General features: G+C 42.2%; 2 protein-coding genes across 4 annotated transcripts in view; both read right to left on the bottom strand.

The window, feature by feature from the left end:
* Positions 1-7,040: 7,040 nt before the first annotated feature.
* Positions 7,041-18,175, bottom strand: LOC139565974 (serine/arginine repetitive matrix protein 2-like). 3 transcript variants are annotated; one of them, XM_071386716.1, is made up of 5 exons: positions 17,759-18,175; positions 9,342-15,022; positions 9,098-9,160; positions 7,881-8,270; positions 7,041-7,838 (listed from the first exon to the last, which is right to left on the bottom strand). In XM_071386716.1, the coding sequence occupies exons 2-5, from the start codon at positions 14,986-14,988 to the stop codon at positions 7,705-7,707; spliced, it is 6,234 nt and encodes a 2,077-aa protein (XP_071242817.1). In that variant the 5' UTR covers positions 14,989-15,022; positions 17,759-18,175; the 3' UTR covers positions 7,041-7,704. The 3 variants fall into 3 exon arrangements, with proteins under 3 accessions (XP_071242817.1, XP_071242815.1, XP_071242816.1); XM_071386714.1 differs by having other exon boundaries at positions 7,041-8,270; positions 17,759-18,173; XM_071386715.1 differs by lacking the exon at positions 17,759-18,175 and having other exon boundaries at positions 7,041-8,270; positions 9,342-15,283.
* Positions 18,176-18,795: 620 nt separating this feature from the next.
* The window catches only part of ttll12 (tubulin tyrosine ligase-like family, member 12), a 42,441-nt gene continuing 36,623 nt past the window's right edge, over positions 18,796-24,613 (bottom strand). Inside the window, exon 14 of the mRNA XM_071386718.1 lies at positions 18,796-19,246. Within this exon, the coding sequence (XP_071242819.1) occupies positions 19,095-19,246 (152 nt within the window). The 3' untranslated portion in view covers positions 18,796-19,094. The remainder of the gene's footprint in view (positions 19,247-24,613) is intronic.

The following is a 24,613-nucleotide window of genomic DNA, read 5'->3' as shown; positions in this document are numbered from 1 at the left end:
GCTTTGGCCATTACACTTATGTCTGTTAATCTTTGGTTTCCTGTCCTTTCCAGAATGGCAAATGCAATCAAGTGTCGCCTTCTCTTGTGGTCTAATGTACACCTGTCTTTGCTCAATATTGTCATATCTGTCTCTATGTGTACCATAGGGGGGGGGGGGTAAGGTCTGAGACAGGATGTGTGGGGTAGTGTCTGGAACCATTGTACGTCATCTCTGATGTTGCACCTATCCTGGGATAGTGTATGTATCACTCCCCTCAGTGAGCTCTGTGAGAGAAATATCTGGTATTTACCTCATTTGTTTAATATTAATAGTTACTTAACAAATAGTAAAACATTTCTGTTCTACTAAGGCTGTGTTTTTGCAAAGGGATGGGTTATACTCCAGCTCCCTGCAGCTAGTCTAGGCGTGTGGTCAAGACATGGGTTTTACTTGAGAAAGGAGTAGCTGGAGCTGACAATTGATTTATGCCTGAGAATGAGTTGGTGTTTCTGTACTGTGAGGTACCAGGGACGAGATAAGAGCCTTGTCTTAGGGGCCAAATCTGGCTGGGGGATACTCCTTTCTTATATACCAAGTCTTACCTTGTGACCCATTCCATACAACCGAGGGAGAAGGGCTTTGGTCAGGGAGGTTTAGCAAGAACCCGATGGTCACTCTGACAGAGCTCTAGAGTTCCTCTGTGGAGATGGGATAAACTTCCAGAAGGACAACCATCTCTGCAGCATATGTGATAGAAAAATGACATATTTACCTGATTTGTTTGATATTAATAGTTAACGATTATATACTTAACTAATAGTAAGACATTTATGTTCTATTAAATGTCTGTGTGAACTGAGAGAAGCCTAAAATCCTACAGCTGGCATTCTGTAGATAAGATGTGGTGGGTGCAACCAAGATAAGGATCAGCCTGGGGAGTAGAATATAATCCTTATTGTGTCTAATCCTTCTTGCATCTGGGAAACAACACCAGAGGAAGATGGATAAACCCAAAGTGACACAAAGAAATGACAAAGACTCTCTCAGTATGAATTTCCTCGACACACTCCACCAAATCGGGCCTTTATGGTAGAGTGGCCAGACGGAAGCCACTCCTCAGTAAAAGGCATGTGACAGCCCGCTTGTAGTTTGCCAAAAGGCACCTAAAGACTCTCAGACCATGAGAAACAAGATTCTCTGGTCGGATGAAACCAAGATTGAACTCTTTGGCCTGAATGCCAAGTGTCACATCTGGAGGAAACCTGGCACCATCCCTGTAGCGAAGAATGGTGGTGGCAGCATCATGCTGTGGGGATGTTTTGTCAGCGGCAGGGACTGGGAGACTAGTCAGGATTGAGGCAAAGATGAACGGAGCAAAGTACAGAGATCCTTATTGAAAACCTGCTCCAGAGCCAAGACGATGCAGGGGTGGCTTCGGGACAAGTCTCTGAAAGTCCTTGACTGTTCCAGCCAGAGCCCAGACTTGAACCCGATCGAACATCTCTGGAGAGACATGTGCTAGCTGTGCAGCGACGCTCCCCATCCAACCTGACAGAGCTTGAGAGAATCTGTAGAGAAGAATGAGAGAAACTCCCCAAATACAAGTGTGCCAAGCTTGTAGCGTCGTAGAAGACTCAATGCTGTAATCGCTAACGAAAGTGCTTCAACAAAGTACTGAGCAAAGGGTCTGAAAAGTTATTTATATTTCAGTTTTTTATTTGTAATACATTAGCAAAAAATTTCTATAAACCTGTTTCTGCTTTGTCATTATGGGGTATTGTGTGTAGATTGATGAGGGGAAAAAAACAATTAAATCAATTTTAGAATAAGGTTGTAATGTAATAAAATTTGGAAAAAGTCAAAGGGTCTGAATACTTTCCGATGGCACTGTATGTACAGTACATAGCTACCTCAGTTACCTCGTACCCCTGCACATCGACTCGGAACTGGTACTCCCTGTATATAGCCATGTTATTTTTACTCATTTCTATTAGTTATTCACTGTTTATTTCTTTCTTGTGTCACTATTTATATATTTTTATTTTATCTTATCTTTAACTCTGCATTGTTGGGAAAGGACCCATAAGTAAGAACTTCACTGTTAGTCTACACGTGGTCTACAAAGCATGTGACAAATAACATTCGATTGGTAGCGTGTCTCTGACAGTCAAACAAATGGGTGAGATTTAGATTTTTTTCATGAAAGTAATATAACGCATTACTATCCACACAAAGTCATATTGCAAAGTAGCGGGTTACTTTGTTAAATGTATTACTATATATTACCTTTCCAAGTAACTAATCTGTGATTATGTAAAAGAGTTACAGAGTAAAGCTGGGTGTACACTACACAATTTTTGCCACGATATACCTGTCCTAGACAAGTTTGAGATCAGAGACAATATGCTGCAGCCGGCCGGCACCGACGCTCATTTGATGTGAGCGGGTCAAAGACGCAATCTAAGGGTTACCAATCTAGTCTTTGAGCAGTCCCAGAAGTCCCAATACTGTAGGAGTAAATGAGACATATAGGACAGCACATAGACGTATAGGACAGCTGAACATTAAAAACAGACCACAGGAAGACAGGGAGACACATAGGCGCCTAAGACAACTGGACACACTAAGGATAGGGGAGAACAAAACAAAGAGTACATTGACACATTAATGAAAGGAAGAGACACATGGTCTGCTGACACACTAATGATAGAGGGACCCATAGTCAGCTGCTTCTAAAAAGAAGGCCTATAGGATAGAGTCTGCTGATTCCAATAAAGGCAAACTAAACAAAGAGTACATTGACACATTAATGAAAGGAAGAGACACAGAGTCTGCTGATTCCAATAAAGGCAAACAAAGAGTACATTGACACATTAATGAAAGGAAGAGACCCATGGTTTGCTGACACACTAATGATAGAGGGACCCATAGTCAGCTGCTTCTAAAAAGACGAAGGCCTATAGGATAGATAGACATATATTATTTTTAGGATAAGAGAGGGTCCTACCACCATTATAATCTAACTGAAAGCAGATATGGGCGTTAGTAGGCGTGAACAAGCAGGAAGCCTGAACTAAAACATAATGGTGGCAGGAGAATTAGGGGAATAATGGTTATTTGCATATGGGTTGGACCCATATGCTATATGTGCATAAATACAGGAGCCGGGGCTCTGGAAAGCGGGGTGGGATCCGCGGATCGTTCCGGCTTGTGATACATTGTATTAAAAAGTCTATTTGATTTCACAAGTTCTTACGAGTGTTATATTTCTGAGACGATGTTCCACGACAATACTTTCAAACATGTTTGATTTTATCTGCACAAAATCTGCAATGCTCTTGCAGTGCGAGATGTGCAACGACAATTTTTGAGAACGATGTTCAGCAATAGCCAATGAGAGCTCACCAGAGAAGAAGCCAGTGAGATGACGTTGTTTCACATCATCCAGAATGTGTAGACTCTGGGGCAGGAGCCATGACTACTACTAGTATGTGTTTGTACCTACCTTTAACCAAAGCGTCAAATCGTTACAGCTCTGAAGTTCACAAGCAAATGTTACTCAATTAAAAATGCTGACTAGATATTTCAACTGAATGTCTGACTGAAAACGTTTATGAGGCTGCTTTGAGCCACAGCTCGTTGTAGCGACATTAAAATCACATTGTTTTCGCGAGACAGCGTGGTATCGACAATCCTCACAACCAAGTGAAGAATATTGTAGTGTGACCCCCGTTCTGTGCCACATCGTTTAGTGTGCGCACCACTACGTTGGTAACACCCCAACAAAAATACAGGAAAGACGGTCGTTTAATGTGAGGCTCAGCGATGTTAGGATGTTCAAAGTCATGTAGTGTCCACCCGTCTTAACTCACACAGACAGACATACAGACAGACAGACAAGTGAAAGATTAAAAGTGTGTGTTTACCTCAACCTCTTTCCATGGATACTGAGGATACTGCTTTTCAAACATAGGTATGAATTCATCGTAGTGAACCTGGGGCACACAGAGTATCAGAGAGAGAATACAGTACACGGCATATGTCCGAAAGTGATTGATAACCTATTTTATGCATCACGTGGTTATGCCCATTTATGTACATCCTGTCCAGATGTTCTCACGCTATCGAGTGAGTGCTTATGTAACCTGATAGTGCAGCTGTTTTGGGTAAAGCATGTGTTTGCAATAAAGCTGTCCTGGTGATTGATGTGGAGTGACGTTGTTGAACTGTGGAATGTGTTTGAACATTTGAAAGAGTTTGGAAATGTTGCAGTGAACTTATGGATATGCTGTTTGGGGAGAGTGTAGATGAAACAGTCATTTCCGGGGTAGGTATGCCTCATTATAAGTAAGAGCTGTGAACACTACGAGCGACAAGAAACCTCAAGAGAGATAAACCACCGAAGACTCTAAAGAAGAAAGAAATAAAAAATGGCTCCTAGACCAAGACCCTAAAGGCAAGAAGGTTGATCTATCATGGAAAAGAAAAGATAGGAAACCTGGATGGCTCTGGAGATACGTCATGGAAGAGACAATGTCTGAACCAGTCACATCTTGACGGTGGTGATTTAGAGACTGATGGAGGTGTTGGTTTACCATAGATCATTCCCCAGGCCTTTTTCTCTTAGAAAGGAATTAAAGAATAATTACATATAAACATGTACAGTTGACGTCAGAAATGTACATACACCTTAGCCAAATGCATTTAAACTCAGTTTTTCACAATTCCTGACATTTATCCTAGTAAAAATTCCCTGTTTTAGGTCCGTTAGGATCACCACTTTATTTTAAGAATGTGAAATGTCAGAATAATAGTAGAGAGAATAATTTATTTCAACTTTTATTTCTTTCATCACATTCCCAGTGGGTCAGAAGTTTACGTACACTGAATTAGTATATGGTAGCATTGCCTTTAAATTGTTTAACTTGGGTCAAAGGTTTTGGGTAGCCTTCCACAAGCTTCCCACAATAAGTTGGGTGAATTTTGGCCCATTCCTCCTGACAGAGCTGGTGTAACTGAGTCAGGTTTGTAGGCCTCCTTGCTCGCACACACTGTTTCAGTTCTGCCCACAAATTTTCTATAGGATTGAGGTCAGGGCTTTGTGATCAACTTAGACTTTGATCTGAACACATTCTTGTGGTTATTGTGACTTTGCCATTGTAATTGTTTGTAGGCTTATATAGACTAAATTGAATTTATGATCGTATGCTATCCATTTGTTCTTTGTATGTCATTTCAATATTTGAGAATTAACCAATGATATTAGGCTATACTTGGCCATGATTACAGACACCTGAGTGTGTCTTTTGACACTATATAAACGAGTCACCCTGCAGTGTTTGTGATTATACCCTGATGAAGACAGCTTGTCTGTCGAAACGTTGAACATAAAAACTTTGCGTGTGCGGCTCTCCTTTATTTTTAAGTTTTCCACTCCGCTAGCCAGCACCTCGCCTAAATAGGTGTGCGTTCCTTTTTCCTCTAGATTGTTCTGTTACCCAGTAAACAGCACCCTACCGACAAAAGGGCTCTAAAACGATGCAGAATGCTAATTATTTTCCTGACACTGGTCATAGACCCAAACAAGATTACTTTGAATATAGCCAAAGGGAACGTGATAAGATCATTGTATCGGAGTCCCTTTTTGACATGCCGGGGGGTAATTCTGACCTCTCGAAAGAACTGTTACATTTATCTAAGCGCCAGACGAGAACGCATCTACATATAGTCACTCTGTCGCGTGGCAGCGCAGACATTCAAATCAAATCTCATGCATTAATTAGGTAAATTGGGTGCAAAATGTCCACTGTATGTAGTATACATATTAATAAATATTTTGCATGTTGCAGGCTATGTTAAATTTTGTCTGAATTGATTTAGTTAATTAAAAATGTTTTATGGATATATTATCGCATGAGATGGGCATAACAGACAGTATTTAGCCTGTTATTTCCCCGATATTCCTAATCAATGCCGCTCTGGATAAGAGCGTCTGCTAAATGACTTAAATGTAAATGTAATGCAACAGACACAATGGGAAGGGCCTTTTCCTCCACAGCCCAGTGCCTCTCCTCGGACACCTGCTGAGAACCTGTCTTCCTGTCCATGGAGAAAGAGGGGAGAACAGGGAGGAGGGTGGAGGAGAAAGGCTACTATTACATGACTCCATTATTCTCTCATGGATTGCGTGAATATGTCGTGGAAATACTGAATCAAATATTTCTCAGATACCGGAACTTGTAAATTCTAAAATACTTTATTAGAAAACAGAAGCCGAGCAATTCCATGGAACAACTGACTTCTCTTGTTCAAAACATCAGTATTTATACATTCCCACCAGATAATGACACTGCTCTTTTTGTAGATTACATACATGTTCCCTCCTTTCTATGAAAATTATTAACTCCCCTTGGCCTTGCGCCACCATTATCTTTTTGTTTTAATTCTGGCTTGTTTACGCACACATCTGACTCAGTTTAGATTATATTGGTGGCATCACCACCGGTTTACTATAAAAAAAATACATTCATTGCATACTGTATATATGTTCCCATTATAAGTACATTTCCAATAGCTTTTTATTATTACAACCATGTCTTCCCAATACATATACATAGCTTGTAGCCCCTGTATTGGTTGGTAAAGATGCAGTCACTGTCCCACACCAGTTCAGGTCTGTGTCACTTGGAAATGATTAACCCATGTACCTAACAGGCCTCCACCACTCTTGTCCTTGTAGGCAACAGTTTCTGTTTGGCTTTCTCCAATAAATATACAATAAGTGTTGTGTAGAAACAGAAAATATGACTGAAGATTCCCCTCTGTTATCTGTTCTGATCCATTTGCCTATGTGAGTCTCTCAAGTCTCAACACATAGGAGAACTGAGAAGCCTTGCACAAGCAAGTGACTGAAATGAAAGGAACATTGTACTTTGCTTCCCTCTGGTGGTGTAACTGTGTCTCAAATGTGGTCTTCGCCTGGTGGTGGGGGTAAATAATACTACAATGATCTTCATTGGATGTTGTGTAGTCTGAGAGGACAGGTAACAACAAAAACATATGTTCTATATTTATATTATTTCAGTGCCATAACAATACAGAACAGAGGTGTATATATAAAAAAACAATACAGCATCAAAACTTACAAAAACGGACAGATATTAAAAACAAAACATGGGATTGACAAATTTAAGACGTAGTATAAAACCAGTGACCTGTAAAGTACATACATTCCTCAATACCCGAAAAATTAGCAAATGGCCACAAAACAACATCTATGGCCACAAAACTATAAACCAGTGCAAGAAATCACATCAAACAAAGTGACATAATGGCTTTCAAACATCATTTAATGTCGATATCCATGATACATTTACCCACTTTACCAACAGTGTTAAAAAAGAACATATTAAAAAAATATATATATATATAACAATTCTGGTTTCTTCCCTTAAGCTTTGGTTCTGGCTGCAATAGAAATGTTACTATAGAAATAGTTTAAAAAAAAGTGTAAACAAACAAAATGTCCAAATGTCCAAAATGAAAACATGTAGAAAAGTGAACTGCATAATGTAGCCTAAATATGTAGGGTTTCAAGTTTTTTTTTAAAGAACAGCATAGGCACGATGTCAGGTTTGAGGTAAAAGTATTGTCTTTGCAGGTTGCCATCAACTACTGTTCTGTCTGGTGTATCCTGTCACGGCCGACTGATATGCTTACGAATCACGTCTCTCCTGACCACCGCTTGTTCCATTCATCCATGGGAGAGCTATGGTGCCTGGCTGTTGGCTCAACTCTTCTCCCCTGGCTGGAGGATGAATGGTGACCGTGACGGAGACTTGCATTCTGAGAGGAACCTGGATGGTGACCGTGACGAGGACTTGCATTCTGAGAGGAACCTGGATGGTAACCGTGACTTGCATTCTGAGAGTAACCTGGATGGTAACCGTGAGGGGGACTTGCATTCTGAGAGGAACCTGGATGGTGACCATGACTTGCATTCTGAGAGGAACCTGGATGGTAACCGTGAGGGGGACTTGCATTCTGAGAGGAACCTGGATGGTGACCATGACTTGCATTCTGAGAGGAACCTGGATGGTAACCGTGAGGGGGACTTGCATTCTGAGAGGAACCTGGATGGTAACCGTGACGAGGACTTGCATTCTGAAAGGAACCTGGATGGTGACCGTGACTTGCATTCTGAGAGGAACCTGGGTGGTGACCGTGACTTGCATTCTGAGAGGAACCTGGGTGGTGACCGTGAAGGGGGCTTGCATTCAGAGAGGAACCTAAGAGGCAAGCACAAGTGAGAAGGTGAGAAATATTCACATTAACACTGTAGGAAATAGCCGTCACCCAGCTACTGGCTTTCCAAGTGGAGATGAAGGATCAGTAAGGCAACTTTTCAGTTCAAAAATCTATTGAACGTACACAGGATCCTGAAAACACTGCCTCAGAATATACTCAAGAGCATGAACAGAACATGTTCCAACCCAGTCAACACATGTCACACTTACATAGGTTTCAGTTACCTAACAAGTTGGTATTGACATTCTCATCGATAAGGCTGATTTTCTAGTGAAGTTTTTGTACACTGTGAACAAGTACATTTCCCCAAGTTTTCCCTTTACTTTATGGGTCGTTCCATTTGATTGCAATCACTTTTTGACTGCACCTCTCTTGATTTGAACAAATCTTTCCATACATGTTTGACCGGTCAAAACGTGATTGAAATCAAATGGAATGACGCTTATCAATTACATATGGTAGTGTATTAAGTCACATCCTGTGAGAGTTGGGAAATACACCGGTCTGTTCACCACTATTCTCTGTCACCCCTCTCACTTTGACTCCCAAGATTGCTTAGGTCATATTGACCCAGACTCACAGGCCTGTGTAAAATAGCATGATACATTTGCATTCACTACTCAGCTCCTATAAATAACATAATACCCTTTCATCTAGATGATTCCAATCAGAACCCAACAGTCAGTCAGTCTAGGTCTGAGACTTTTCTAAAAGGAAAAATACATATACAACAGTTTGGAATACTGGGAAATCATTGGCATTTGTAAAAGTAGTCTACCATGCGAGGCTAGCATAGCCTGCGACTTACCTTCAACTTCATTTGGCCTCTTCTGCTTCTCTGACCACTTGTAACCAAACTCCATTTTTTTGGCTGTAACCAGAAGAACTTGTCAATGACGGGAAATCCAACAAAATGTATCTAAATATTGACCTGTAGTGTGTTATTCTGTGTGTTCGTTTTTCATGTCAATGCTAGCTATACATATTACACAAAAACTTGAGGGAATACATGCCATTTTCTTTAGCCAGTGGCTTGTGATTGGTGTCCTTACCCGAGTGTCTGAAGTCTTTTGGAGGTTCATGATTGAGAGACTTCGTCCAATGCTTTGCCTGACGAATACTCTTCATGAAAATGTCAGCAGGTTCCTGCATTTGCCACTTCCTTTTGAAGCGCTTTTCACATGCACCACTTTGTCCAGGCTTCAGCTCCCCTATATCTTGCCGCTTCTCTTCCCTAACGGGGGGCTGTTCATTCGTGTTCTGGCAGTTCACAGGAACATCTTCCTCTTCATCATCAGAACGCGGTGCATCTTCCGGATCTGTGTAAGACCTGTTGAACATGACGTCAGTTTCATATTCACAGGGATTGAAGTAGTGCACCTTCCTTGGATTCAATAGAAATCTGATGTTCCGCTTGGGTTTCGCTGGAGCATCGACACGTTTTAGAATGGGTCGGATGATCCTGGTCTCCGAGCTGGACCTGGGACTGGCCTGTTGACCTTCCACTTCCTCTGGAGGACACCCTGATCGCCTGCGAGTCCGGGGGGTTGGAGTCTGGACATAGCTACTCTCCCAATCATAGAACACCTGTTGCTTCGCAGAGACTTTCGCCCCAAAATCCACACTGTCATGTGACGGTGACACCATGGCCGGATTAGGGCAAGCATGACTACCTGGGCTGTAACCATTGGGCCTGGCAGGCTTGATAAAAGGTTTGGGCTTGTGTGCCACTCTTGCAGGTTTGTCCAGCGTTTGTGATTCAGGTGAAGCACTGGGAGATGTCTCTTTCCTGTTCTCTCTCTCATGCCAATCCTTTGAAACCTCTGGAGTCCTCGGAAGCTTCGGAATCCTTGGCAGCGAGTCATTCTTACACTCACTTTTTAAAAACCTTCCTTTCTCACTTCCATTCAACACCTTCGGAATCTTTGTCAAATTCTGTTGGGATTTCAAGTCGCTCTGTGCCTTACGTTTTAGTTTCTTGGAAAAGTCAGGATGCTTAGAAACCTTTACCCCTAAAACCCCAGGCTCTCCTCTATCTGCCACCAACTTCTGCCTTGGTGGGGAACCTTCCACTCTCTTCCGGTTTTGTGGAGAACCTTCCTCCCTTTTCCGGCTTGGTGGAGAACCTTTCCTGACAAGATTTTGGGGCAAGGACAGCTTTTCCAGTCTGATTTTTAAGCATTGAATTGTTTGCTTTTGTTTGCCGCCATTCCTCTGCCTCTCTTTGACAACAGGAGACACCGACTTTGCAGGGGAGCGGTGTCTGCTAATTTTGTTCTGGGCTTTAGTCTTTGGCATTCTGGGGACTTCAGGATGTTTTGAGGGTGAGGAGTTTATGGAAGGCTTTTTGGGGATGTTTATGGAGAGTTTGAGAGGAACGGTGGTAGTTGAGGATCCCTGCACATGGAGGGTTTTCACTCCAGGGCACGGGAGTGAGTTTCCACTGCCCCTCTCTCTGTCCACCAACTGGCACTGTAACTCTTTAGAATCAGAGTTCCTGCCTTCAGTTTCAGTTGAATTTCTCCTCTTCTGTGACATCCTGTCCCTACTTTGATTGTCCTCTCTCTCTTTCTCAGTTGAATGTCTCCTCTTCGGTGGCTTCTTGTCTCTGGATTGACAGCCCTCACGCTCTTTCGCAGTTGATGAACCCCTCTTCTTGTCTTTACATCGAGTTTCATCACTCTCAGTTGAATGTCTCCTCTTGTGTGACGCATGTGGCTTCATGTCCCTGCATTGATTATCCACAGTTGCCTTCAACCCAGAGCACTTAGCGGTTTGGGATGGTGACCTTCCCCTCTCTGCTCTCCCATGGCTTTTCTTGTGCTTTTGCCTGTCAGATGACGTTGGATGGAGGGTCTTCTCCTTTTCCATTTTTTGTTGTACTTTTTTCTTTGACTTGCAGGTTTTGTATTGGGTGACAAAGTAAGCAACTTTGTCATACTTTTCTACAGGTGAACCACAGTCCTCTATAGGTGAACACCAGTTGTCTGCTATGATGTTAGCTCTTAACTTAGAGGGGTTTTCAACCTTGGGAAGTGGTAATGTACTCGTCCTACAGTCTTGGTCCTTCTCTTGCCATCTTTCCTTATTCTCAGAACCAGGACTGACTTTGCTTTGGGTCGTACGTTCTTGGGCTGACTCACATGGTGCTTTGGCATCCGTTTCAGGCTCTGTCCTTTTAACATTAGAAGCATGAGCCTCAATCCGAGCATGTTGTTCATTATAGCTTTCCTCTGTCTCCTGATCTGAATCCTCACTTGTATCTGACCAGAAAAAAAAGTCAGTGATCGGTATGACGCCTGTACATTGCTGCATTTCACCCTGTGTCTTATTGTCACTGGATTGATTGTCATCCCCCTCTTCTTCAGTTGAATGCATCTGCTTCTTGTCCCTGCATTCATTGTCAACAGTCGCCTTCGCCCCAGAGTCATTAGGGACCTTTGTCTCCTGATCATTTGTATCTGACATGGTAAAGCAGTGAGCGATTGTTATGCATCTTGTACCCTGCTGCAATCCTTTCTCTCTCTGACAACTGGAGCATAGGCCCATTTCAAACCCATTGTCAGTTTCAATGATACAAGGACAGTAGCAGGACTTATCTAAGCTGCCACTTTCTATATTCTCTACTTGCTTTGTCTGTGTCTTATCTTTGTTTTCAGAGCAGGATTCAGGGGACGCGAGTTGGAGATCAGAACCATTCTCGATCTGGCAAAACAGTCTCATGGCATCCTCAGATGTCAGGACGGTCAAATTCATTGGGGAAAGGGGTTCTGTGTCCAAGTCTGTTGTGAGGTCTATGACCGGTTTGAGGTCTGCGTCTGGTGCCTCTGTTTCCGCAAGCAGTTTCACAGCATCCTCTGGTGTGAGGACGGCCAAAATCATTGGGGAAAGGGTTTCCGTCTCGGAGTCTGCGTTTGTTGGGAGGTCTGAGTCTGTTGCTTCTGCTACAACAGGTTGTCGTGCAGGCAATTCCACAGTCTCCATCTTGCTGTGGAAGGTGTCATCTATCTGGACACCCCCAACCACTTTGGAACTCTCCTCTGCTTTATCTGGTATGAACCACAGAGACCAAGCTCTTCCAGAATCTTTGTCAATGTCATTCAGCTTCTCGTTGACATTTAACCATGATGACCTGTAACCCACTTGGGAACAGGTGTCAACATGTACTGGAATGGGAAACTTCTCGACCACTTCCCCCAGTGTTATACCACCGACTGCAAAGAGAAGCACTGCCTTCTCTGCCCATGCAGACACATCCTGCATGATTTTCTCATCCATTTTATCTTTTAAAACTTCTAGCAGGTTAGAGGTATCCCCTCCCCAATACCGCTCCAATATGGCCTCTAGACAACCATGCTTTGCTTCTGTGACTGTTAGTTGCTGCAGCGCACATAACTTGAACTGAACTTCAGCAATTGTGGACAAATCAGGAGTTCTCTCATCTGCAACATTAGAGCTACCTTCCACGATTGTCTGGGCACCACCGATGCATACAATATCAGTTGCCTGAGGGTTGGTGTGGACAAATGGTGAAGGTGATCTCTTGTCCATCTGTGTGATGACTTGAAGGACCTCATCATTGTCCTCTCCTGTAGATGCCATTGAACTTGTTGCAGATGCATCTACAGGCTTATCATACTCCATAAGACTCTCGACTTGAACCGTCTCATTTAGGACAGAGATAGAACTTACATCATCTTCAGCTCTTTCCCACAGGTTTTCTGCCTGTTGTTCGTTGATGGACCAGGCCTGTAAAATCTTAAACGGCAGCTCATTGCCTGCATTCTCTGTCTCCATGGGCTCTGGGGATTGCTGTGGACCCATTGGAGGGACAATAGCCACGGGGGGCGGCGGAGCGGTGGCAACTGCCGTCAGGGTCATGTACCTGGGGGTGGACTTAATCTCTAGCCGTATAGTGGAGTCCTCAGCACTAAACCTCTCAGGGGGCCTCGCCTGGTAGTCTTTGGTGTTAAGATGTAGTTGTGTTTTGCCTGCTTGTAAAACGTCCATCTTCTCTGTGATGGAATGTTGGGACTGAGAGGGGTCTTGTGTTGAGTTATTCCCATTTACAGGTCCATTTTTAGATCTTAAACCACTCTGGGGCCGGTGCTGTATTTCCTTGAGTGAGATCTTATGTTTATGAGGAGGTTTTTCCTGAGGTGTCTCATTGAGAGAAGGAGAGGGAGCATGTTGCTGTTCAGGGGTGGTAGAGGTCTGTTTGTGAGAAACCAGAGCAGCATTGCCAGGAAGATGATCTGTTTGTTGAGTTATGGCTTGGGAAGGAACACTAGGTCCTAGTATACCATGGGTGTCTGCATTTGTTACCTGGGCTGCTTTTAGGTCAACAACACCAGATTCTGTACCTCCCGTGGAACGGAAATCCGTAAAAACACACTGCTGTGCAGTCATAGTAAAGGTCTGCACAAGTGATGTAGAATCTCTCGCAGGACCTGTTGTATATCCTGATGTGGTTTCACTGTGTTCGTTGTTGACCATAGGAACAGTTGGAGTGATGTTGGCGTTCTGAATGTCTGGAGAACTGTTGGTCATAGTTTGAAAAGGGTTGACATGCTTAGCCTGGAAGTCCAGCCTGGGAGACCTGCTGGAACGGACCCTAGAACGTCCACTAGAGCCACCCCTAGAACGTCCACTAGAGCCACCCCTAGAACGTCCACTAGAGCCACCCCTAGAACGTCCACTAGAGCCACCCCTAGAACGTCCACTAGAGCCACCCCTAGAACGTCCACTAGAGCCACCCCTAGAACGTCCACTAGAGCCACCCCTAGAATGTCCACTAGAGCCACCCCTAGAACGTCCACTAGAGCCACCCCTAGAACGTCCACTAGAGCCACCTCTAGGATGTCCACTAGAGCCACCCCTAGAACATCCACTAGAGCCACCCCTAGAACGTCCACTAGAGCCACCCCTAGAACGTCCACTAGAGCCACCCCTAGAACGTCCACTAGAGTCACCCCTAGAACGTCCACTAGAGTCACCCCTAGAACGTCCACTAGAGTCACCCCTAGAACGTCCACTAGAACTTCCCTTTGAGCATTCAGTAGAATGAACCCTGTAATAGGAATTACAATGTCCCCTTGAATGTTCATTAAAATGTCCTCTAGCATGTCCATTAGAATGGGTGGGATCTAACATCTGCCATTTGCTTTCCAAGTAATGGAGATTATGATTCACTATCCGACCAACCATATAATCCCGGTCAGCTTTATGGTGATGGGTTATATCCTCATGCCCTCTTTCGACAAGGAGTTGGGGCAAAAACTCATAGCTGGGGAAGTGGGGTTCATGCTTAGCCCCTGTTTCTGTTCGCTCTCCACTGCGGTGGAAGGTTATATTAGAGGTTGCCTGGCCTCTCAAGGGTCCATAGAGATTTGGCCAATCCCTTATGTTCTGACTCGGAGCCATTCTGTGATGGTCCTGATGATACTGAGGCGGCGGCTGGGTCTCTTGTGCCCCATGTCCACGGAAGTCCATTGGAGAGTTTTGTCTATGGGAGTTGGAGTGGGCCCGTATGGCAGCTTCTTTCTCATGGTTCAGCCACTGGCGTTCCTTTTCCTGTTGGGTGAGGTACTGTCTTTCACCAGCAGGGGGAGCACTTTCCCACTGAGCCATATTATGGCGGCTGTAACCATCACCATAGCTCCATTCTCTTGATCTGGCATTTTCACAGGCGTTATCCATGTTGTGTCAGTTCTATCCGTCCCAGCACATTGAACTGGGTAGCATTTCAAGTATAAAAAAAGTGAAATTATCCATCAACCAAGTTATTGATTTTTCTAACATTCACTGCAACATGTTTATGATATGTGACTGCAAGTACAGACATTATGGGCTGAAAGTTAGTCAGAGTGCAGCTCACAATCAACTAACACCATCAATATACACTGCTCAAAAAAATAAAGGGAACACTTAAACAACACAATGTAACTCCAAGTCAATCACACTTCTGTGAAATCAAACTGTCCACTTAGGAAGCAACACTGATTGACAATAAATTTTACATGCTGTTGTGCAAATGGAATAGACAAAAGGTGGAAATTATAGGCAATTAGCCAGACACCCCCAATAAAGGAGTGATTCTGCAGGTGGTGACCACAGACCACTTCTCAGTTCCTATGCTTCCTGGCTGATGTTTTGGTCACTTTTGAATGCTGGCGGTGCTCTCACTCTAGTGGTAGCACGAGACGGAGTCTACAACCCACACAAGTGGCTCAGGTAGTGCAGCTCATCCAGGATGGCACATCAATGCGAGCTGTGGCAAGAAGGTTTGCTGTGTCTGTCAGCGTAGTGTCCAGAGCATGGAGGCGCTACCAGGAGACAGGCCAGTACATCAGGAGATGTGGAGGAGGCCGTAGGAGGGCAACAACCCAGCAGCAGGACCGCTACCTCCGCCTTTGAGCAGGAGGAGCACTGCCAGAGCCCTGCAAAATGACCTCCAGCAGGCCACAAATGTGCATGTGTCAGCATATGGTCTCACAAGGGCTCTGAGGATCTCATCTCGGTACCTGATGGCAGTCAGGCTAACTCTGGCGAGCACATGGAGGGCTGTGCGGCCCCACAAAGAAATGCCACCCCACACCATGACTGACCCACCGCCAAACCGGTCATGCTGGAGGATGTTGCAGGCAGCAGAACGTTCTCCATGGCGTCTCCAGACTCTGTCACGTCTGTCACATGTGCTCATGTGCTTAGTGTGAACCTGCTTTCATCTGTGAAGAGCACAGGGCGCCAGTGGCGAATTTGCCAATCTTGGTGTTCTCTGGCAAATGCCAAACGTCCTGCACGGTGTTGTGCTGTAAGCACAACCCCCACCTGTGGACGTCGAGCCCTCATACCACCCTCATGGAGTCTGTTTCTGACCGTTTGAGCAGACACATGCACATTTGTGGCCTGCTGGAGGTCATTTTGCAGGGCTCTGGCAGTGCTCCTCCTGCTCAAAGGCGGAGGTAGCGGTCCTGCTGCTGGGTTGTTGCCCTCCTACGGCCTCCTCCACATCTCCTGATGTACTGGCCTGTCTCCTGGTAGCGCCTCCATGCTCTGGACACTACGCTGACAGACACAGCAAACCTTCTTGCCACAGCTCGCATTGATGTGCCATCCTGGATGAGCTGCACTACCTGAGCCACTTGTGTGGGTTGTAGACTCCGTCTCGTGCTACCACTAGAGTGAGAGCACCGCCAGCATTCAAAAGTGACCAAAACATCAGCCAGGAAGCATAGGAACTGAGAAGTGGTCTGTGGTCACCACCTGCAGAATCACTCCTTTATTGGGGGTGTCTGGCTAATTGCCTATAATTTCCACCTTTTGTCTATTCCATTTGCACAACAGCATGTAAAATTTATTGTCAATCAGTGTTGCTTCCTAAGTGGACAGTTTGATTTCACAGAAGTGTGATTGACTTGGAGTTACATTGTGTTGTTTAAGTGTTCCCTTTATTTTTTTGAGCAGTGTAGTATACGCTCATATAGGAGGAGCCTGTGCTCCACAAATAGCAGTCTCGGCAGGAGTAAAGTTCCACCTCAGGTTAGGTTGACCCCCCAGAGGAATCAGAGAGGGTGTTGATCCCTCCACATCTGTTTGGTATATAATATCGACATTGTTGATATCCAAGGCCCTTTCTCAGGATTAAACCAAGGTAACTTGTCTCAGGCTAATCATTATAATAACAATTGACCACACATCAACTGTCTCCAGCCTTGAAGTGATGCGGAGACGCAACCTTGAAGTGAATGAATCACACTGGTTAAACGGTTAACATAACAATGGAGCCTATTCATTCTTAGCTATGCAAACTTCTCTTAAAGTATTGGTCGGGTCGCGATGTGTCAGAGTAAATGTATAGTTATTATATTACTTACTGGAATTGATTTTTACCAGGTGCATCTGTGCTCTCGGGTTTAGTGCGCTCTCTGCTTTTAGCAGCGGTGCCTAGCTCAGTCTGCCAGCTTTGCGAGTGGGAGATGTCTGTGCGCTTCGTGGTTTAACAGATATTTTTCCGGCAGTTCTCTTTTAGATCACTCCTCCGCCCATGCAGCGTCTGTGCTGCAGGTGATAAGCTTTCAGCCACTGACTTGTCAGTCCCACTCGCCATCAATCACCGCTGTTATAGAATTGACTCAAGCTACCCACAAGTGCTGACTGAGCTCAATCGTGATGAAACGCAAATAGCGATGACTTTCTCTCTTGGTTTCCATACAAATTTTGAGAAATAACGAGGAGCGCCCATAATGTGTTTTGTGCGTTGAAGAGCTTAGTAATGATTGCCGCTAAAATGTGTTACAAAGTGACACGCAAACACCTTGAAACGGTTACCCATGCGTTTGCTTGGATATCTCCTGGGGAATGAATACCCATACGTAAATCTGCAGCTTTTTTTGCACAAATATAACACTGTTCAACATAGAAAACATTGTTTTTCATGTCAACCATTGGATTTTCCTTGCATACTTACAGAAAGTCTGCCCCGCTCCTCTCTCTTTCACATACGGCAGATCAGCTGAAAACATGGATATCCCCAACCGAGAGCTAGCAATCAACAACTCGCATTCTTCTTCTTCTGTGTGGTTTATCAGCATCCAACGTTATAGTGCATTATTGGCAAAAACACTCCTTCCTCTCTTCTGTTAGAACTTCTTGAAATGTATCTGCGGTGAGCGCGCGTGGCTGGTACTAGTAGATTCAAGTTCCACGCCCCCAGAGTTTTCTTCGCTCCTTCGCAACTGATTGGCACTATTCTCTATTTTATTGAAGCAAATGACAAAAAAACAATATTACAACAAGACAAATTAATCTACAGAAAAACGTTATAATTTCTCTGCGGTTTTAGGTTTTTGCAATAATTTATACTTTTTTATTTTTATTCCTGCTATAAATTGACCGTTGATCAAGCTCAACCCCCCCCCCCCCCGATGTTTCGTTATCTGATTTATTACTGAACTAATGCTTAGTGATATGGAAGAAATTACTCTAGATCTGCAGCTATTTAGAAAGCATATTCAATGGTGAAATTTCATTCATTGCCCAAAAACACGTGGAGTCCAGAGAACGTTGTCATAGAATGAGAAATGCTCACTGCTCACAGAAGGAAAACGTTAAGCTTAATGACAATTGTGTTAGACAACTGTACCTTGTGCTTTAAAGCTATTATCCAAGTTTAACTAGATCCAGACAAATCTGGATTTGAGAAAAGGTAGTATGAAACGTGGCAGTATATAATAGTTAAGTTTGCCAAGAAAACCCAGCAGAAAAGAGAATACTGATTTAAACCCAATGTTCCTTGCCTATATAAGCTAAAAATTGATGTGTCTGTCCAGAAAAAGGTCTTCCCTGTGTAACAGTTTAACTTTAGTCCGTCCCCTCGCCCCGGGCGCGAACCAGGGACCCTCTGCACACATCAACAACAGTCACCCACGAAACATCGTTACCCATCGCTCCACAAAAGCCAGACAGTCTGACTAGACAGTCAGGGAGCATAGAAAACTCCAAAAGTGATTTAAAAACAATTTATTTGCTAATTTTGATGAAGAGGAAATATAATACATTTGAAGTGCGATCCTCTGGACCTCAGTAGTGACCGAATGCAGCCGATCCTCTGGACCTCAGTAGTGACCGAATGCAGCAGATCCTCTGGACCTCAGTAGTGACCGAATGCAGCCCACGGGGCAAAATGTATTTGGCACCTCTGGTCCAGACCATTACTCATTATCAATTACTACTAGAAACACAAATTGTCCAAATGGACCTTTTCAACGGTGTAATATGGGTTCAAGGTCAGGGGTTAGAGGTCATCATGAGACCTGAGTGACAGGGCACTGATCAGCCTGATCCAGGAAGAGTGTTTGGAACATGTGGTCGTAGAAACCAGGGTGATGGAGGCAGGCCCGGGCGCAGTCTGGACTGAAGTTCACCTCCAGGATCTGAGGCTTCATCACACGTTCACCTGATCCAGGAACAGATCAAAAGAGGGTTAAGATCATACACTGGATATTATTAGCAGAGGTTAATAAAGGATTACATTTCAATGTAACTTATATTATATAACTCAAATATGAGGTTTATGAAGAAATACAAATTAAGTGTGAGAAATGTGATTAAGTATATGGGATTTAGTATACAATGGTCTACACTGGTAATACTCCACAATGGTATAACTACTGATTTATAGATGAACAGTGCCATTGTACCCATCCTCCTGGGTGGAAACTATCACTACGGGAAACTCCCACTAAGATACATAACAGTTTCCCTACACGCTGAGGTGTGAAAACTAAACCTCTGTCGGAATCAGTATGTGTTATACATCACTAATCAACTGTTAAACCATCCAATCTACCTCTGACAGATCTGAATGAGTAATATATACTATTTAGCAGATAGTCGCTTTGGATAAAAGTGACTTAGTCATTTTATTTAACTAGGCAAGTCAAATAAGAACAAATTCTTGTTTACAATGACGGCCTACCCCGGCCAAACCCGGACAACGCTGGGCCAATTGTGCGCCGCACTACGGGACTCCCAATCACGGCCGATTGTGATATTGCCTGGAATCGTAACAGGGTCTGTAGTGACGCCTCTTGCACTGAGATGCAGTGCCTTAGACCGCTGGACCACTCGGGAGTCATGTATGCATACCTTTTACCTATGGGTGGCCCCAGCGGAGGTCGAACCCATGATCCTTGGCATTCCAAGCGCCATGCTCTACCAACTGAGCCACACAGGACCACAGTTTAAATAACAGAAGACAACTAACTACACTCTCACCCTCCTAACTGGTTGGGTCCTAAATTATTCATGCCCACTAAATTAAGTTGAAGTAAAAGATGTTAAGGGACAATAGAGGATGATCCACAGCTATATATAATACAAATCGAGGTGAGGGCGATGGAAATGCATATGGCAACTGATCTACTACAATCCGGTAAATGGCACTGTATGCTCTTTTCAAAGAATGGATCCCAGTCGGTTCAGGGCTATGGGATACAGGGGGTCGAGGGTGGTCTGCCGGGCATTGGGATGACAAGCCAACTCGGGATGAGGCCTTTTAGCGGGTGGAATAGTAGGGACCAATTGGAGGTTTACTTAATAGAAATGCAAATATCATGGTACAACTATATAGACACTCAATCATTATGTTACTTTTTAATAGTACGTTTACAAAAATATATTCTGATTAAAAGAATGAAAGGTGTGTCTCATTATGGTAAGTGGTGAAATAAGTATAGCCAGTTACAATTGTAATGGCTTAGCAGATAAGAAAAGACGATCAGTATTTACCTGGCTAAAAGAGAAGGATTATAATATCTATTGTTTACAGGAAACCCATTCAACAGTTTTAGATGAAGTTTTGTGGAAAAAGAACTGGGGGGGCAAAATATATTTCTCCCATGGGCAAAGAAATTCAAAAGGGGTGATGGTCTTAATTAACAATAATTTTGATCCAAATGTGCAAATTGTCCAAACAGATCCTCAAGGTAGATGGATTATTTTAAATATGTTGTTGGACAATAAACAAATATGGCTTGTTAACCTATACGGTCCGAATAATGATGATCCAAGCTTCTTTGAAAATATATATAAGAATTTATCAACTCTACAAGCAACACTAGACTCTATTATTATAGTGGGAGATTTTAATACGGTCTTAAATACCTCTATAGACCGTAAAGGAAATCTCACTACAAACTATCACCCTCAGGCACTTAAGGAAATCATGAATGTCATGGATATATTGGAATTAGTGGATATATGGAGACTTAAATACCCTGATTTAGTGAGATATACATGGCGGAGGCTGAATCAAGCTAGTCGTCTTGACTACTTTCTTATACCATTCTCTCTGGCACCAAAAGTTAAAAAAGTGTTGATAGGGGACAGAATGCGGTCGGATCATCACATAATTGGCATATATATTTCTCTTACAGAATTTCCACGTGGGCGAGGATATTGGAAATTTAATCAAAGTCTACTAGATGATAAATTGTTTAGAACTAGGACAGAAGATTTTATAACTGACTTTTTCAGACATAACATAGGTACAGCAGATCCCCTTATTGTATGGGACACTTTTAAGTGTGCCTTTAGAGGCCATGCAATTCAGTACTCATCTATAAAACAAAAGCAATTTAGATCAAAAGAGTCCATATTAACAAAGGAAATTGAAGGACTAACAGTACAGTTAGATAGCAATAAAAACGGTACCATAGAGGCACAGAATAAGTTAGAGGAAAAACAAAAAGAAATGGAGGAACTTATTCAAGAAAGATCCAGTGTAATATATTATAAAAATAAAGCGAACTGGATGGAATATGGGGAAAAATGCACCAAATTCTTTTTCAATCTTCAATATAGAAATGCTACCCCCAAAAAAGTATTAAAACTTGTTACAAATGATGGAGTCACGCATGATTCACCAAATTATATTTTGAAAGAGGAAGTAAAGTACTTTAAGAATATGTTTTCGTTTCAGGCTCCTCCATCTCCACTAACTGAAACTAATTGTATGGATTTTTTTCCTATTAATAATGTAAAATTAACATCTGTACAGAAAGACTCATGTGAAGGCCAAATTACAGAGGAGGAACTGCTTGATGCAATTGGGGCCTTTAAGGATGGGAAAACTCCAGGGCTGGATGGCATACCAGTGGAAGTATACAAAACTTTTTTTGATATACTCAAAGGACCATTATTAGCTTGTTTTAACCACTCCTATATAAATGGTAGATTATCAGACACGCAACAAGAAGGTCTGATATCATTATTACTGAAACAGGACCCAAGTGGTATATATAAAGATCCAGTCCAATTAAAAAAATTGGAGACCTCTTACACTTCAGTGTTGTGATGCAAAAATCCTAGCAAAATGCTTGGCGCATAGAATAAAAAAAGTTGTCAGATATTATTCATCCTAATCAGACAGGTTTTTTACATGGACGATACATTGGAGATAATATAAGGCAAGTACTGGAAACAATAGAACACTATGAAATATCAGGGACACCAGGCCTGGTTTTCATAGCTGATTTTGAAAAGGCTTTTGATAAAGTACGACTGGAGTTTATATATAAATGCCTAGAATATTTCAATTTTGGGGAATCTCTTATAAAATGGGTTAAAATTATGTATAGTAACCCTAGGTGTAAAATAGTAAATAATGGCTACATCTCAGAAAGTTTTAAACTATCTAGAGGAGTAAAACAAGGTTGTCCACTATCGGCATATCTATTTATTATTGCCATCGAAATGTTAGCTGTTAAAATTAGATCAAACATTAATATTAAGGGATTAGAAATCCGTGGCTTAAAAACTAAGGTGTCATTGTACGCTGATGATTCATGTTTTCTTTTAAAACCACAACTAGAGTTTCTCCAGGGCCTCATAGAGGATCTATATACCTTTGCTATCCTCTCTGGATTAAAACCAAATGAAATAAATGTACCATATTACGTATTGGATCACTAAAAAATACACATTTTATATTGCCATGTAGTTTACCAATTAAATGGTCTGACGGAGATGTGGACATACTCGGTATAAAAATCCCAAAAGAAAGAAATGATCTCACTCCAATAAATTTTTATAGAAAGTTAGCAAAAATAGATAAGATCTTGCTACCATGGAAAGGAAAATACCTGTCTATTTGTGGAAAAATCACCCTGATTAACTCTTTTGTCATATCACAGTTTACCTATTTGCTTATGGTTTTGCCTACACCTAGTGACCTGCTTTTTAAATTATATGAACAAAAAATATTCCATTTTATTTGGAACGGCAAGCCAGATAAAATTAAAAGGGCCTATTTATATAACGAATATGAATTCGGAGGGCAGAAATGATTAAATATTAAAGCATTAGACCTCTCACTAAAGGCATCAGTCATACAAAAGTTATACTTAAATCCAAACTGGTTCTCTAGTAAATTGGTACGAATGTCTCATCCTATGTTCAAGAAGGGCCTTTTTTCCTTTATTCAGATTACACCTGCTCACTTTCGGTTGTTTGAAAAGGAAATAATATCCAAAATATCCTTATTTTTTAAACAAGCCTTAGAAAGTTGGTTGCAATTTCAGTTTAATCCACCTGAAAGGACGGAACAAATAGTACAACAAATATTGTGGTTAAATTCAAATATAGTAATTGATTAAAAAAAACTGTATTTATCGAAGAAATTTTTAAAAAAAGGTATAATTTTAGTGAATGATATCATAAATAGGACTGGTGGAGTTGTCACACATGCAGCTAACACAGACATATGGAAATGTCTGCTCTACCCAAAATTACAACCAATTAATTGCAGCATTACCACAAAAATGGAAGAGGCAAGTAGAAGGGGAAAAAAATAAGGAACTTGTATGTCGGCCCTGTATTAAAGAACATAAATTGTTAAAGAAAAGTGTGATAAATAAAAACATATACCAATTTCATTTAAGGACCAAAAAACTGACAGCTGTGCCATATAAATTGCAAAATAGTTGGGAAGAGATTTTCGATGTACCCATTCCATGGCACATGGTTTATGAATTGATACGCAAAACAACGCCGGATTCAAAACTTCGAATTTTTCAATTTAAATTACTGTACAAAATTCTTGCAACTAATAGAATGTTATATATATGGGGTATACAATCTTCCCAGCTCTGCAGATTCTGTTGTGAGGAGGCAGAGTCATTAGATCATCTATTTTGGTATTGTCCATATGTAGCTCGTTTTTGGTCACAGGTCCAGGAATGGCTGAAGAATTGCAACATTTGTCTAGAACTAACGCTACAGATAGCAATACTGGGTGACTTGAAAAGCCATAGTCAATCAATCAATAATATAATAATTATTTTAGCAAAAATGTTTATTTTTAATTTACAATCTGTAGAAGCTATGAGAATAGGAAGGTTCAAGTCTTTTGTGAAGCATCACAGCACAGTTGAAAAATATATGGCAAATAAAAATCCGAAATGGATGATGTTGGAAGATAGATGGGAGGGGTTGAGTGGAACTGAAGGGTGGGACTAATAACAAGATAAACAATGTAGGGCATACGGGATCTGTGAAATGTGTATAGGTGCGGAGCTTTTGTGAAATAGCACAGTTACAAGTGGAAATAAAATTGGATGGACATCAGAAATAGAGGAAGGACTAAGAACAAACAAGAGAGAACTATTGTAAAGTAGACTGTGTCTGTAAGATGGGTATAAGATGTATAAATTGAAGGTAAAAACAGAAGTGTTTATTAGTTTACTCCAATTGGGGGATCGGTGGTAGGGTTGCGGGGAATAATAATAAAGGTATATTCTTTAAAAAAGTATGTATGTCTATA

Source organism: Salvelinus alpinus, chromosome 37 (assembly GCF_045679555.1).
Source record: "Salvelinus alpinus chromosome 37, SLU_Salpinus.1, whole genome shotgun sequence".
Classification (NCBI taxonomy): Eukaryota; Metazoa; Chordata; class Actinopteri; order Salmoniformes; family Salmonidae; genus Salvelinus; species Salvelinus alpinus.
Note: the sequence above shows the minus strand (reverse complement) of the source record. Positions and strands in the feature narration are given on the sequence as shown.

Coding starts and splice junctions, on each gene's coding strand:
- LOC139565974 (XM_071386714.1), bottom strand. CDS start 14,988: ATGGATAACGCCTGTGAAAATGCCAGATCAAGAGAATGGAGCTATGGT. Junction 9,161..9,341: donor AAAAGACTTCAGACACTCGG/GTAAGGACACCA, acceptor TTCTGGTTACAG/CCAAAAAAATGGAGTTTGGT. Junction 8,271..9,097: donor GAGGCCAAATGAAGTTGAAG/GTAAGTCGCAGG, acceptor CTTGCCTCTTAG/GTTCCTCTCTGAATGCAAGC.